Source organism: Notolepis coatsorum, assembly GCF_963971535.1.
Source record: "Notolepis coatsorum genome assembly, chromosome: 14".
Taxonomy (NCBI): domain Eukaryota; kingdom Metazoa; phylum Chordata; class Actinopteri; order Aulopiformes; family Paralepididae; genus Notolepis; species Notolepis coatsorum.
Genome location: NC_140178.1, coordinates 14,993,520 through 15,009,089, shown reverse-complemented (window position 1 = coordinate 15,009,089; position 15,570 = coordinate 14,993,520). Strand labels below are relative to the sequence as shown.

The following is a 15,570-nucleotide window of genomic DNA, read 5'->3' as shown; positions in this document are numbered from 1 at the left end:
AGAGAAAGACAAAGAGAGAGGGAGAGAGACAAAGAGAGAGAGAGAGAGAAAGATAAAGAGAGGGGGAGAGAGACAAAGAGAAAGAGAGAGAGACAAAGAGAGAGAGAGACAGAGAGAGAGAGAGAGAGAGAGAGAGAGAGAGAGAGAGAGAGAGAGAGAGAGAGAGAGAGAGAGAGAGAGAGAGAAGTGTGAAGTGTGAAATTGCAACATGGGGGGGGGGGGGGGGGGGGGGGGGCGGCACAGATGGTTTGAAATGCACTGTGCATGATGGTCACTCTCCATAATGCTCATCTGCATCTTCTGACTATCTGGGGTGACACACCTCTCCCTCGTCCGTCCACTCAGGTGTGTTTTGGAGGACAGGTGTCTGTCTCCCAGGCTGCCTGTTGGTTTATCTGGTGAGACATCTCTGGTGAGACATCTCTTCTGGATCTCTACATCTTGTCTCTCAAACCGCCTTGACTCGAACCCCCCCTCCCCCCCTCTACTGTCTCTGTGGGGTCCTCGCTCGACAGGAAGTCTTTCCCTCCACGTCGAGACACCGTCGAGCACACAGGGGGTCCACAGTTGTTGCCGTCTCACCCCCCTCGAGGACCGTTACTTGTTTTGACACCGCAGCCCGGGTCGAGGAGTGAGAGAGAAGACTTTAGAGGACGTCATGGCACAGCCCGGCGCGCCCCCTTATCCCTCTGTGTTTGTGGTGGACAGCCACGCGGTCTACCCTCCTCCGGCGCCCCCCAGGCCTAGCCCGCCTCGGCGGGGGATCGGGGTGGCCCAGCTGGTGGACCTTGCTGTTCCTGCTGGTGGGTCTGGCGCTGGGCGGCATGACCGTAGAAGCGTGCTTCATCTAGTCAAGTCAAGTCAAGTCAAGAGTTTTAATTGTCACAGCATACAGGTATACAATGAAATGCGGGTGGTCTTGCCCGCAACGATGTGCAATACAGTGGTACAACATATAATAGAATCAAAAAATGAAAAAACAACATTTTGCAGTAAACAGGTAACAGGTAACATGGAGTGACATCTCGGTATCTGTACATAGTTATTTACAGAGCATATGGGACATGCTAGTTAGCTTTGGTAGTGCAATACACTGTTCCTGTTATTCTAATTTAAAGTGTCCTTTCCTTTGGCCATAAGTGTGCGTGTGTGCGACATGAGTGTGTGCCCGCTCATGTTAAAGTGTTATGTGGCTGCTCGTGTGTGAGCGTGCACAGCGTGCATGTCGTGTGTGCGTTCATGTGTGCTTGTGTGTGGATAGTTCAATGTTCTGAGCACTCAATGTTCATTGTTCATGGCTCTGATGGCCTGGGGGAAGAAGCTGAGCCTAAGCCGCTCTGTCCTAGTAGCTGGGGTTCGCAGGCGTCTGCCTGACCTCAGCAGCTGAAACAGGCTGTTATTGGGGTGGTGAGGGTCTTTCATTATCCTGCAGGCTCTGGATTTGCACCTCTTGTTGTATAGAACCTGCAGGGGGGGTAGTGCAATACCCGTGGTACGCTCGGCTGAGCGCACCACTCTCTGTAGGGCCTTCTTGTCCTGTGCCGTGCTGTTTCCATACCAGGCAGTGATGTTTCCGGTCAGGATGCTCTCTACAGCTCCTGAGTAGAAGGACTGGAGTATCTTCCCCGATACTCTGAACTTCCTTAACTGTCTCAGGTGGTAGAGGCGCTGTTTCGCCTTCTTTACTACTGTGTCTATGTGTGTTGACCATGTCAGGTCCTCTGAGATGTGGACCCCCAGGTACTTAAAGCTGCTCACCCTGTCCACTGTAGCCCCGTTAATCATCAGTGGTGTGTGCGTCTCCTGCTGTCCTCTCCTATAATCCACGATCAGCTCCTTGGTTTTACCAATGTTCAGGAGCAGGCTGTTGTCCTGGCACCAGCGTTCCAGTACCTCAACCTCCTCCCGGTAGGCCTTCTCGTCGTTGTCCGAGATCAGCCCCACCACCACTGTGTCGTCTGCGAACTTCACTATGGAGTTGGAGCTGAACTTGGCCACACAATCGTGTGTGTAGAGTGAGTACAGCAGGGGGCTCAGAACACAGCCCTGGGGGGACCCGATGCTCAGGGTGATGGTGTTGGAGGTCTGACCCCCCACCCTGACCGCCTGGGGTCTTTCGCTCAGAAAGTCCAGTACCCAGGCGCTCAGGGCGGAGCTCAGACCTAGCTCGATCAGCTTGTCCACCAGTCTGGTGGGGACTATGGTGTTGAACGCTGAGCTGTAGTCAATGAACAACAGTCTCACATAGCCCCCCTTCTGACGGTCAAGGTGCGAGAGGGTGCTGTGCAGTACCTGGAAGACCGCGTCGTCGGTGGACCTGTTTGTCCTGTATGCAAATTGCATAGGGTCCATATCACTGGGGAGGGAGGCACAAATGTGGTCCTTGACCAGCCTCTCGAAACATTTCATGACCACAGAGGTGAGTGCCACCGGTCTGTAGTCATTTGGACATGTTGGGGAGGGTTTCTTCGGTACAGGGATGATGGTAGACATCTTGAAGCAGGCAGGGACCACTGACTCCGCCAGGGATTGATTAAATATGGCGGTGAACACTGGGGCCAGCTGGTTGGCACAGGACTTGAGTATGCGTCCTGTTATGCCATCTGGGCCAGCAGCCTTCCTGGTGTTCACCTGCATAAATGCTCTTCTCACACTGTGTTCCGACAACGAGAGAGCGTCCCCGCCCCCCCGCGGTTGCCCCCCCCCCCCCCCTCCACAACAGCCGGCGCGCCAGTGACGTCACTAGCCGGAGAGCCAGCAGCGCCACTGTCTACACCAAACCGAGCGTAGAAGATGTTGAGCTTGTCCGCGAGGGAGGCGTCGTCGCTCCCCATTGAGGGGGCGCTGACTTTATAGTCAGTTATTGTCTTCAGTCCCTGCCATAATCCTCTTGTGTCGTTTTGTGCCATTTGTGTCTCCAGTTTGTCAGCATATGTCCTCTTAGCAAGTTTAACAGCCTTGCGTAGAGTATAGACTGAAGCCTTATACTCCTCCATGTTTCCTGACTCTCTACCCAGGTTGTAGGCGGTGGTACGAGAGTTCAGAGCTGCTCTAATAGTGCTATCCACCCACGGTTTCTGGTTTGGGAAAATCCGCACCGTTTTTCTGGGGACAATACCATCGGCTATTGTTGTAATGTAGCTCACCACTGTGTCTGCGAGCTCGCTGACATCACTGGCGCTTCCTTTGAACATATCCCAATCTGTGTCTGTAAACACGTCCTGGAGCGTGGCCTCTGATTCGTCGGTCCACTTCTTTGTCTCACGTGACACGACGGCGTCACGTGATCTCTGTTGATATGCCGGAAATAGCAAGATGGAGTCGTGGTCGCTTGAGCTTGTGGACCCCGTTAATGGCGGAGCGGCTACTGCTTTGTAGCCGGCTCTGAACGGGGAATAACAGTGGTCGAGTGTGTTTTTCCCTCTGGTGGAGCAAGCGATGTGCTGAAAAAAGGACGGCATCACTCTCTTCAGGTTTGCCTGGTTGAAATCGCAGGCCACTACCATCGCTGCGTCTGGATGTTTGATCTGGTGTCTGTTGAGGTAATCGTGTAGTTCTCCCAGCGCTTTGCCCGTATTCGCGTGTGGGGGAATATATACGGCGGTCATGATGACCGCGGTGAACTCCCTCGGGAGGTGAAACGGACGACACAGGATAGAAAGATGTTCCATCTCCGGGGAACACGAGTTTGAGAGAACGTGCACCCCCTCGGGATTAACCCAGGAATTGTTCGTGAGGAGGCAGACCCCGCCGCCGATGGTCTTTCCTGAGGCAGCGGTACGATCTGCACGTAAGACTGTGAAGGCATCCGAGGGAGATACGCTTTTGTCCGGAGTCGCCGACGTGAGCCATGTCTCTGTGAGACACATGATGTTGATGTCTCTCATCTCCCGCCGCCTCTACCACCCAGAACCGGTGAGTGAGTGAGAGCCTCTACCACCCAGAACCGGTGAGTGAGTGAGAGCCTCTACCACCCAGAACCGGTGAGTGAGTGAGAGCCTCTACCACCCAGAACCGGTGAGTGAGTGAGAGCCTCTACCACCCAGAACCAGTGAGTGAGTGAGAGCCTCTACCACCCAGAACCGGTGAGTGAGTGAGAGCCTCTACCACCCAGAACCGGTGAGTGAGTGAGAGCCTCTACCACCCAGAACCGGTGAGTGAGTGAGAGCCTCTACCACCCAGAACCAGTGAGTGAGTGAGAGCCTCTACCACCCAGAACCGGTGAGTGAGTGAGAGCCTCTGTGCACCCAGAACCGGTGAGTGAGTGAGAGCCTCTACCACCCAGAACCGGTGAGTGAGTGAGAGCCTCTACCACCCAGAACCAGTGAGTGAGTGAGAGCCTCTACCACCCAGAACCGGTGAGTGAGTGAGAGCTGCCTCTACCACCCAGAACCGGTGAGTGAGTGAGAGCCTCTACCACCCAGAACCGGTGAGTGAGTGAGAGCCTCTACCACCCAGAACCGGTGAGTGAGTGAGAGCCTCTACCACCCAGAACCGGTGAGTGAGTGAGAGCCTCTACCACCCAGAACCGGTGAGTGAGTGAGAGCCGCCTCTACCACCCAGAACCGGTGAGTGAGTGAGAGCCTCTACCACCCAGAACCGGTGAGTGAGTGAGAGCCGCCTCTACCACCCAGAACCGGTGAGTGAGTGAGAGCCTCTACCACCCAGAACCGGTGAGTGAGTGAGAGCCTCTGTGCACCCAGAACCGGTGAGTGAGTGAGAGCCTCTACCACCCAGAACCGGTGAGTGAGTGAGAGCCTCTGTGCACCCAGAACCGGTGAGTGAGTGAGAGCCTCTACCACCCAGAACCGGTGAGTGAGTGAGAGCCTCTACCACCCAGAACCGGTGAGTGAGTGAGAGCCTCTACCACCCAGAACCGGTGAGTGAGTGAGAGCCTCTACCACCCAGAACCGGTGAGTGAGTGAGAGCCTCTACCACCCAGAACCGGTGAGTGAGTGAGAGCCTCTGTGCACCCAGAACCGGTGAGTGAGTGAGAGCCTCTGTGCACCCAGAACCGGTGAGTGAGTGAGAGCCTTCATCTACCGCCTCTACCACCCAGAACCGGTGAGTGAGTGAGAGCCCAGCGACTTGGTTTTCCCGCGCGTCAGCCGTCCTGCGACACACATTCGTAAACCCTCGTCCTTTTCCTGCCGTTGTTGGCCACTTTGTGTCGGTTGAGCTCTTTGTCTGTCTCTATGTCTCATTCTGTTGTAACACCAATTTCTCATTTCAAATGTATTCTCTTGATGTTTCTCTTAACACTTAACACTCTCTCTCTCTCTCTCTCTCTCTCTCTCTCTCTCTCTCTCTCTCTCTCTCTCTCTCTCTCTCTCTCTCTCTCTCTCTCTCTCTCACGCACTCAGACTCACACGTTTTCCGAAGGGGAGATGGACACCATTACACAACATGATAGAATAACATCCCGTTATACAGGTGCAGCGCAATAAATTAGAATATCGTGGAAAAGTCAATATATTTCGCTGTAACTATCGCCCTGTAGCTCTCACCTCCATAGCCATGAAGTGCTTTGAGAAGCTAGTTCCTCCCTCCCCATCAACCTGGACCCCCTGCAATTTGCATATCGCCCCAACAGGTCCACGGAGGACACCATAGCCGTGGACTCAGTAGTACCAATTTTTTATATTTTGTAAACCAGTTTAACCACCTGTATATTGTATATTGCTTTTGCACTTTACTGTTTACATTTGCACTATGGTTGGATGCCAGACACCCTTTTGTTGTACTGTAATTGTGCTGTATAATGACAATACACTTTAATCTAATCTAACCTAATATAGTACATATTCAGATTCAAATATTTTATTGCCTATATTTATTGTAACATATAATATAACCGATAGGACATACAGACCCTCATCTGCACCTTTGTTTACACTGTTTATTATTCTCATATTTTTATATTCAGAATTAATTATATGGTTTATATGGTTTATTCTTCTCGTATTTTTTTAGATACAATTTTATTGCCTATATTTATGTCTTTCTACTATTACCCTGCCCATACCTGTACCCCCCCTCCCCATGCTGTTATGACGCCCGAATAAAATAATATCGTATCTTATCTTATCCTAGGCCTACATAAAGATATACTGAGTATTGAGACAGCTTCTGATTTAAATCCTACATTTAAAAAAGTAAACATTTTGCATTTTGTGTCTGGTCTTTTTTTATTTTACAGTATGGTTACCGCTATGGCATAACACTGACAGCCATCACTGATACTGAGTGTCTGGTCAGTAACATGGGTCTCCCCAGTCCCTCCGCTCTGCAGTAAACACAAAATAAATTGTCTGGTATCTCGTTCCCACTTTATCCAATCAGGAGAGAGAACCCTAGATATTTATTTTTACTTATTTCAAGCCAGATTTGCTGGCAGATTATTTTCCTTGTTTCAAGCACACATTTGTTTTTATTTCTTATTTTTGTCGATTTTTTTTTGCAGTGTGGAGTTCTCTTCTGATTTGAACACGTATAGCAATTATGACAGGTGTGTGTGTTCAGATCTTAAACCACCGCGCTCACACCTTCCCACACCGCTGCTATGCCCCAGTTGGCATGACACACACACATGCACACATACGCACACAAATATACATACATAATACACAAAAAGTAATCCATCTTTCTCCCACTGCAGGGTGTGTCAGCTGCCTCGAAAAGCATCCAAGGTACGTTACGTTATTTATTCAGTTTTCTCCCTCAGATAAAAATGAGTTCCCAGTTCGATTCCCGCTCCTCCTGGGCAGCGTGTCGAAGTGTCCTTGAGTAAGCAAGACACTTAGCCCCTACAAGCTCTGGTGGGAGATAGGGAACTATTTAAAGAAAAAGAGGGACTATTAGATCCAATCACCAAATGCACCTTGACCATATGGAACAGAGTAGTAAAAACACACAAATTGGAGAAGCAGTCAGGGGTTCTGAGATGGGTAGCACATGACAAGAGATTCAAACCAGGGAGGTTAGACCATGGATTCAGAAGGTGGGAGAGGGGGGGGGGGGGGGGCAACAGCGATATGCAAAATGATAGAGAAGGGGGAAATGCAGACACTACAAAAATTAAAGGAGAAATTTGGACTAGAAAACAGGGACCACTTCAGATATCTACAGGTTAGAGACTACTACAACAAAGAAATAAGGGGGGCCAAAGACGAAGAACAGAATGGAATAATAAAGATGATAGTATGGGCATACGAAGGGGGGCAAGGAAGTGTAATATCAGCAATATACCGGGCTATAATGAACAGCAAGGGACACACGACCGATTACATAAGGGAGAAATGGGAGAGAGAGCTAGAGATAGAAATAACAGGGAAGGAATGGGGGAACATATGCGAGGTACAACACTCAACAACAGGATCGAGGATATGGAAAGAGTTTGGATGGAAAAACATAATCAGATTCTTTATAACCCCAGAGCTGAAGGGAAAATATGCACCAACACAAAGAGCATGCTGGAGGATGTGTGGGAAGGAGGGGGCAAATCACACACACATATTCTGGGGATGTCAGAAGCTGAAGGGGTATTGGGAGGAGATAGGGGAGGCAATGATCAGAATATTAGGATACGGGCTACCACAAACAGGACTGGTGCTTTACTTAGGAGACCTGACACACGAGGGAATACAAGGGGGGGACAAATATTTAATAAAGATAATGTTGATAGCGGCCAGAAAAGCAATAACGAGACTGTGGTACAAGGAAGACCCACCGACAATAGCACAATGGGTAGGAATAGTGGAAGAGATACAGGATATGGAGAGGATAACACACATGCTGAGGTTACAGGAAGAGAAATTTGGAGAAAGATGGGGTAAGTGGGAGGATTACAAGGGGAACGAAAACGACATCACAGAGGAAGAACCAAATACACCACAAGAGGGCGAAGGGTAAAGGAGGAAAGAGGTTCAAAGAGGGTCTCTGAACCCATGTCACACACTTAATGTTTTCTAATTTTATTTTGGTTTAAGGTATGACAACTGTTTTATGTTTTTTATTTGCTTAAGTCAGTATTTTTTATTTTTCGTCTTTTGGGTATTACATTTTTTCTTTATTATTTATGTCTGTTTAATAGTGTTGTTGAGGTTATTGTATATGTCGTGTTGTTTGTCTATAAATGTTTAATAAAAAAAATTTAAGTTTAAAAAAAAAGAAAAGACAGCCCCTAACTGCTCCCGATGAGCAGGTCGGCACCTTGCATGGTCGCCTCCACCGTCGGTGTGTGAATGTGTGAGTGAATGGGTAAAGTGTGAGGAACAAATTGTAAAACGCTTTGGATAAAAGCTGCTATATAGATGCACCATTTACCGTTTACTAACCAGAATTTATATTCCCACCACAGATCAGGAACATATAGCCCCTCCGACTAGGAGACCCAACCCTGTCGTCCTGCCCTCCTCGCACATCTGACCGGTTAGACCCCCCCCCCCACACACACACACACACACACACACTATGGCATACTCCGTGAATCAGTCCAAATAATTAGATTCGATTAAAATGTATCGTCATCATACAGCACAAGTACAGTACAACGAAAAATAAGGCATCCAACCAGAGTGCAAATCTGTAACTGTAAAGTGCAAAAGTAATATACAATGTACAGGTGATTAAACTGGGTATAAATTATATAAATTATTACTACTGAGTAATAGTGCTAATCAGATGTATGTACAGAGTTGTAGTATGATTATGTACAGTGATACAGGTATAAAGACACTATTGTAGTAAGTCATACTGGCCAGCAGCGTACAGTAACTACCGGTAGTAACTAAGAGTAGGTAAGGGATATGTACAGATATTGATAGTGTATCTACAGATATGTAAAAATGATATCATATAATATACTGTAGTTTTCACACACCTTTGGAATCTCATTTTAATATGGGCAGCTACTTTTCATCAGGTTCAAACTGATATTTGTTTCTTCATACACTGTTAATACTATTTAAACATCCGTCTAAACGGGTTCCGTCTCTTGTCTTCTCTCCCAGACGGTCGAGACGTGGCTCACGGAGGAGACGCGGTGGTCATGTCGTGGAGCACGGAGGCACGGCCTCTCCTCTACCAGATGGAGTACAGAGACGGAAAGCTGGTGGTCCAGAGAGAGGGCTACTACTACGTTTACTCCAAGGTCTTCTTCGCGGAGAGCGACGCCTTCCGCCACCTGGTCTGTCGGGCGTCGCCGCGGTACCTCGGCAACGACATCACCCTGCTGGAGTCCAGGAGGTACAGCCGGAGGACCGGCGGGGACAAGTCCAACAGCTACCTGGGCGGAGTGTTCCACCCGTTCAAAGGCGACGCCGTCTTCGTGAAAGTGAACAGCTCCCGACAGATTGTACGACACGGGTCCAGCGAGAATTACTTTGGAGCGTACATGATATGAAGGTCGATCTGATGTAATGTGCAGCCTTGATGAAATGGTGGGGGTCTTATATATATATCCCAGTGAGCGTTAGACCCCGTTTCAATTTCAATGAGGCTATGTCTTAAGCCCTCATATAGACCTGTTCGCTGTCCACGTCAGACTCAGTGTGCGCCCGCATCAAGGGGGCAAAAGGAATGTAATCCTGGTCAGATCGACGGGGCAGACTACAATATATTTGCATTTGTTAGCCGTGCTAGCGATATCTAAACAATCAATTCATGCCAAAGCTAGATATGTAAAAGGTGAAAGACTCACTCACAGCAGTATGCTGATTTGGCAAAATGACATCCAGCCGTTTTCGTTTGAAACAACTTTTAGTCAGGGCAGTGCCATGGTTTCTCCATAGAGCCCTGTTGTACTTTTTTTTTAGCATAGCAGCTCGCGCAGGTAGTGGGCAACTTAGTCACGTGACTCAGTTGGTATTGCTGATTGGCTCGAACACGGTATGTTTTTCTTCTTTTTTTTTTTATTATGTTTTTGGTAGATTTTTATTTTGTTTGTACTACCGGGCAGTCCGGTAGAGAGAGAGAAAGAATGGGAGACAGAGCGGGGGGAAGACATTCGGCAAAGGACGCCGTGTCCGGGAATCGAACCCGGGTTGGCCGCTTCGCGACGCAGCGCATTACATGGGTCGCCACTTGGGTGCCCAGAACATGGTATGTTTGTATACAGCGAACAGGTCTATAGCCCAGAATATTGTCCGGCTAAATATAGAACACTTTTAGCCAAAGCAGGTTAATTCATTATTACATAATTATGTATAATATCACACAGATTACTGTAAATGTGTGAGATGCACAACCATCTCAATTTCAAAAACGTGAGACGTCTACATACATTTTGATGAGATAGACCTCTCACGTTTTGACATTGCGACGGGTTTGGGTTTGTTCCCCGGCTCAAATGTTTTCTGAAAACATTAAAGGTAAAAAATTATTCATATGTAATATATTGTAGTGATTGTTAATTGTACATAATTCACCCACGGAACTATTGTTAGGAACAAGAGTTCCGCCCGAACATTATAGGAGGTGGCACTTACTGCCACCACGGGTCAGTCTTCTGCACGCAACGTAGCCGTAGCATGTTGTATTTGTGTACTGAATAAATGCTGTTCGCTCTAACTCGAGCTACCGTCTCCGACTCCCATCTCTCGGCACTACACTGGTGACCCCGACATTGGTCTCGCTGAAGTATCAGGGACCGAACCGGACATGGCAAACGATGCCGTTATTATTCGATTGCCGGAGTTTTGGGAGCATTCTGCGGCGGCGTGGTTCGCGCAAACAGAGGCGCAGTTCGCCCTACGAGGGGTTGACGACGACGCCGCGAGGTATTACCACGTCGTCTCGAGCCTCGGGAGCACTACAGCGGCGAGGACGGTAGGCTTCATAACAGCTCCGCCTGCACGGAATAAATATGAGGCGTTTAAGACGCACCTACTCAGAATATTCGAGTTGTCACAGTCAGAGCGGGCCCGACGCTTGCTGGCTTTACGGGGCTTGGGGGACAGCAAGCCTTCGGAGCACATGGAGATGATGTTAAACCTGCTGGGTGCAGAACGGCCTGATTTCCTGTTTATCGAACTGTTTCTCAGGCACATGCCGCCACACGTGCAGACGGCACTTGCCAATACAGCGGCTACGGATCCCCGGGCTTTAGCAGAAGAGGCTGACCGCTTCTACCTGGCCACTCGACACTTTGCCCCAGGGCTAATAGCCTCGACATGCGGTTACACGCCGCAGGGGGGAGGGGCGAGGAAGATCAGGAGCAGCGCGGCCGCAGGCCTGTGTTATTACCACGCACGTTTCGGCGCGAGGGCGACAAGATGCCGTTCCCCTTGCACTTTCGGCATAACGCATAAACGCAGGCACCTGCGCCCAGTAGCAGCGGTGAGCGCAGGTATGTCGAACCGGCTGCTTTTCATTAGAGACACACTCTCCGGTTGCAAATTCCTCTGCGACACCGGAGCTCAGAGGAGCGTCCTGCCAGCTACAAAAGAGGACATCGCCGGCGATGATAGAGGTCCACGCCTGACGACCGCCAACGATACCCCTATCCGCACCTACGGTACAAGGACCGTGGAACTGTGTTTTGGGGGCCAGCGGTTCACGTGGGACTGCATCACGGCCGACATTTCGTTCCCACTACTGGGGGCAGATTTCCTGGGTGCACACGGTCTCCTCGTGGACATTAGACATGGCCGCCTAATAAACGCACAGACACGGGCTTCGTTGGCATGTGTCCGCGATGAGGCGACATACGGCGGCCTTCTTACAGCCTTCACCGACCACGAACCCCTCACGTTTTCTGAGTCAAGACACGTCGCCGAGAAGCCCAACGTCGTCATCGGAGCTGTACAGCCGGACCTCGACTACGTCGACAGGGGCTCGGAACAGGCCTCCGACCACGACATCCAGGCCCTCGGGACTGCAGATTCCAGGCTACGCCTGGAGGACGTCGCGATTGGTCACGCGGGTCCGACGCTGCTGTGTGACCTGTCCACCGGACACCCTAGCCCACAGGCCCCTGAGGACTGGCGAAGGCTCGCCTTTGAGGTGGGGTACAACCACCACAAGGTTGAACCCGCCCACGTAGACATTTCCCAGCCCTTAGAGCTGGCCCTCTCCCCCCGCCGAGGCCGTCCGCCGCTACCCCGGGACCCGCCAACGACGGAGCCGCCGTTGGCCTCGTCGACGTCTGTGCCCCCGGGTGTCGGGGAGGACACGGGCGCTTGCGCCGCCCCTACCTCCCCGCCCCTGGCTTTCCGCACTCACCGTGGCCGGTTCATGCCCCCGGGCGCCGTGGAGGGCACAATCGCTTGCACCGCGCCCCGGGTTGTCCGCTCACGCCGCGGCCGGGTCGTTGTCTCTCCCCGCCGTGGAGATTTTGACCATGGTTGAATTCTGGGGGGGCTTGTGTAGTGATTGTTAATTGTACATAATTCACCCACGGAACTATTGTTAGGAACAAGAGTTCCGCCCGAACATTATAGGAGGTGGCACTTACTGCCACCACGGGTCAGTCTTCTGCACGCAACGTAGCCGTAGCATGTTGTATTTGTGTACTGAATAAATGCTGTTCGCTCTAACTCGAGCTACCGTCTCCGACTCCCATCTCTCGGCACTACAATATGTACTTATTTGTAAATACGTAAATATATGACTTATTTGGAATACATACACATTGTAGATTTTCGTAAATACGTCAATATATTACTTATGGCAGAGGGCGGCTGTGTAGCGCAGTGGACTAATATAAGCACTTGCCTACCACCGCAGAGACTCTGGGATCGCCTTGGTCAGTCGTCCCTATACACAATGAGGCAGTGTTGTTACTTGGTTTATTATTTTTATTGCTGCCATTTTGGTCAGGTCTTGCTCGTAAAAGAGATCCTTGATCTCAAGCATTTTACCTGGTTAAATAAAGGTTTAAAAGATTGGGCTGTTTTTAAGTAGGAATGTTTTTTATTTAATTTCTTTCATGCAAAGTTCAAGGTCAGATTTAAAAACAACTGAGGTTGACCAAAGTGCTGCGCAATACAAAAGTACTGTAAATACAACATAAGATGCACAAACAACAATTTAACAAACAGAAATAGTACTGCAAAAAGTACTACACATTATGACAATAAAAATACAATATAAAAAGCACAGTCAAATATAAACATGGATGTACAAAGAGTGAACCAGCTCTCCTTTGTTGATAACCAAGCCTAGTATTGAAAGCACCTTACTAAAAGAGCACCTTACTAAAAGCCAGGGGTGTAAAAAGTACCCAGAAATTATACTTAAGTGAAAGTATGGGTACCGTCTCAAAATCGTACTCAAGTAAAAGTCAGAGTATCTGGCTAAAAACACACTTGAAAAAAGTTATTTTTTAATTCCGGGGCAATGGAATGTTCCGTTTCGTCCTCTTCATCACTCGTACTATCGTTTGTGGCCATCTTCTGTAGCTTGTCACTCTGACTGTCTATTCTTCTGATAGCAGGTGTTTAATCAAAGATCCCCGCTTTCTAGTCTTGCACAAGGACCAATCAGCATGGGTATGGCCGGGTTAATTTTCCATTGATGGGGATTTGATTGGCTGTTTTTAAATAAAGTATGGCCGCAGGATTAATAACGTTAAGGTTAGTTCGGCCAGAGAAACAAATTTACTAATTAGAGTTCAGTCACTTTTTTTTTTTATTTCATGATGAAATTCATAGAATATATTACAGTAGTTTCAAACTGAAGCAATTTCTCTCTCTCTCTCTCTCTCTCTCTCTCTCTCTCTCTCTCTCTCTCTCTCTCTCTCTCTCTCTCCTCTCTCTCTCTCTCTCTCTCTCTCTCTCTTTCTCCTCCCCCCCCCCCCCCCAATGTCTGTAGTTGATGACCATACAGAGGATGATCAGTTACTGTCGGTTCCAAATGTTTCATTATCATTTCAAATATCATTTACTTAGAGATTCCAAATCAACAAATCAACTATACTTAAATAGAGGAGTTCAGCCACTTTTTAAAGCTGATATAATCGTCAAATATAGGCCTTGCATGGAATGTTCCTGTAGTTCTCCTTCTTCCAGCATGGCTGCCCGTAACCACCGGTAACCACTTTCAAAAAAGAAAAAAGCCTAGTTTCCGTTGCAGTGGTGGAGGAGGTGAAAAACGCTGGAAAGCGTGATATTGCTGTTCTACTTATGAATTATTCACAAGATCCAGTAATAAGACACTGAGTGATTGTGGTTTTGTATTTCTCATGAATCAATACATAGCAACCGTTGTTTTGCACATAGCAACTGTCTCTCCCACAAAGGAATGGTTGCTATGTTGTACAGGCAGCCGTCCTGGAAGGAAGAGAACTGCATAAACATTCTGTGCGAGTTCATAGTCTGGCCACCTTTTATAGTATCAGTGCATCGCTGAGGAGAACAGAGGTGGGCACAATATGTGAGGCCTTTATCCAGACGTGTAGACGATGTCACAGATAAGATCCACCCGCTATTCATACTGTTGATAAGACTGCGTTGACACCCATACACACACAAACAAAGGGCCCTTCTTTCTTCCTCTCCCTCTATCTCTCGAACAGTTTGTTCCTCTCTCTCTCTCTCTTTTTTTATCCACTTTTTCTCCCATTTTCTATTTTTCTCCCATCCCAATTTCGTATCATCCAATTCAACCCTCCCCTGTCTCGAACGCTGTTTCTTGCCTCCCACAAGCCCGGCTGCAATGTGGACTAAGTCATACATAGCACGAGTCCCCTCCGATACTCGAGGTAGCAGCTGTCGCATCTTTTCACCTGCGCAGTGCGATCTTTCAGCGTCAGGGGTCTGCGCTTTGGAGGGGCGCCGCCCCCATCGCTTCCTGATTCTACTGAGCAGGCGCACCAACCGACCTGTAGGAGTCGCTGTCCACAACGCCCGATCCGCACCCATCAGTTTCCCACCCCCTAATACGGCCAATGTGTATTAGTGCGGACGACCAGCTAAACTGAAAGCAATGTGGAGCGCTGGGCTCGAACAGGCGAACCCAGCGTCTCCAGTATTCGTGATGAGCGCCTTGCCCACTGCACCACGTAGCCGCCCCTCTCTCTCTCTCTCTCTTGAACAGTTTATTTCTCTCTCTCTCCCTCTCTCTCAAACAGTTTATTCCTCTCTCTCTCCCTCTCTCTCTTTCTCTCCTCTCTCTCTCTCTCTCTCTCTCTCTCTCTCTCTCTCTAGAACAGAGATCAGATCCGTACAGTACAGATAGTGCAGAAATATTGTGTTATTGACAGCCTTTAACGTGGTTGTATTCCGTTGGATGTCCTTTTCTTGTCACAACAGCTCACACATCGTGCTTCTGTGTTTGCACATTGTTGTACTTCACCCATAGGTATTGGAGTTTTACGTTATTTGCCATGTTTTCAAACTCTCTTTTGGTGTTTGCAATTTCTCTCTCTCTCTCTCCTCGCTCTCTCTTTCTCTATTCTCTCTCTCTCTTTCTCTCTCTCCTCTCTCTCTAGAACAGTTTCTTCATCTCTCTCTCCTCTCTATATCTCTCTCTCCTCTCTTGTCTCTCTCTCCTCTCTCTCTAGAACAGTTTCTTCATCTCTCTCTCCTCTCTATCTCTCTCTCCTCTCTTTCTCTCTCTCCTCTCTCTCTA

The 15,570-nt window shown here is 48.9% G+C and overlaps 1 protein-coding gene across 1 annotated transcript; it reads left to right on the top strand.

Annotated features, from left to right (window-relative positions):
• Nucleotides 1-658: 658 nt before the first annotated feature.
• On the top strand, nt 659-9,403 carry tnfsf14 (TNF superfamily member 14; the record flags this gene model as incomplete). The annotated part of the gene is given in 5 exon segments (XM_084329017.1): nt 659-784; nt 786-849; nt 8,360-8,413; nt 8,416-8,430; nt 9,012-9,403. Coding segments are annotated over 5 exon segments (651 nt in total).
• Between the last annotated feature and the right edge of the window lie 6,167 nt (nt 9,404-15,570).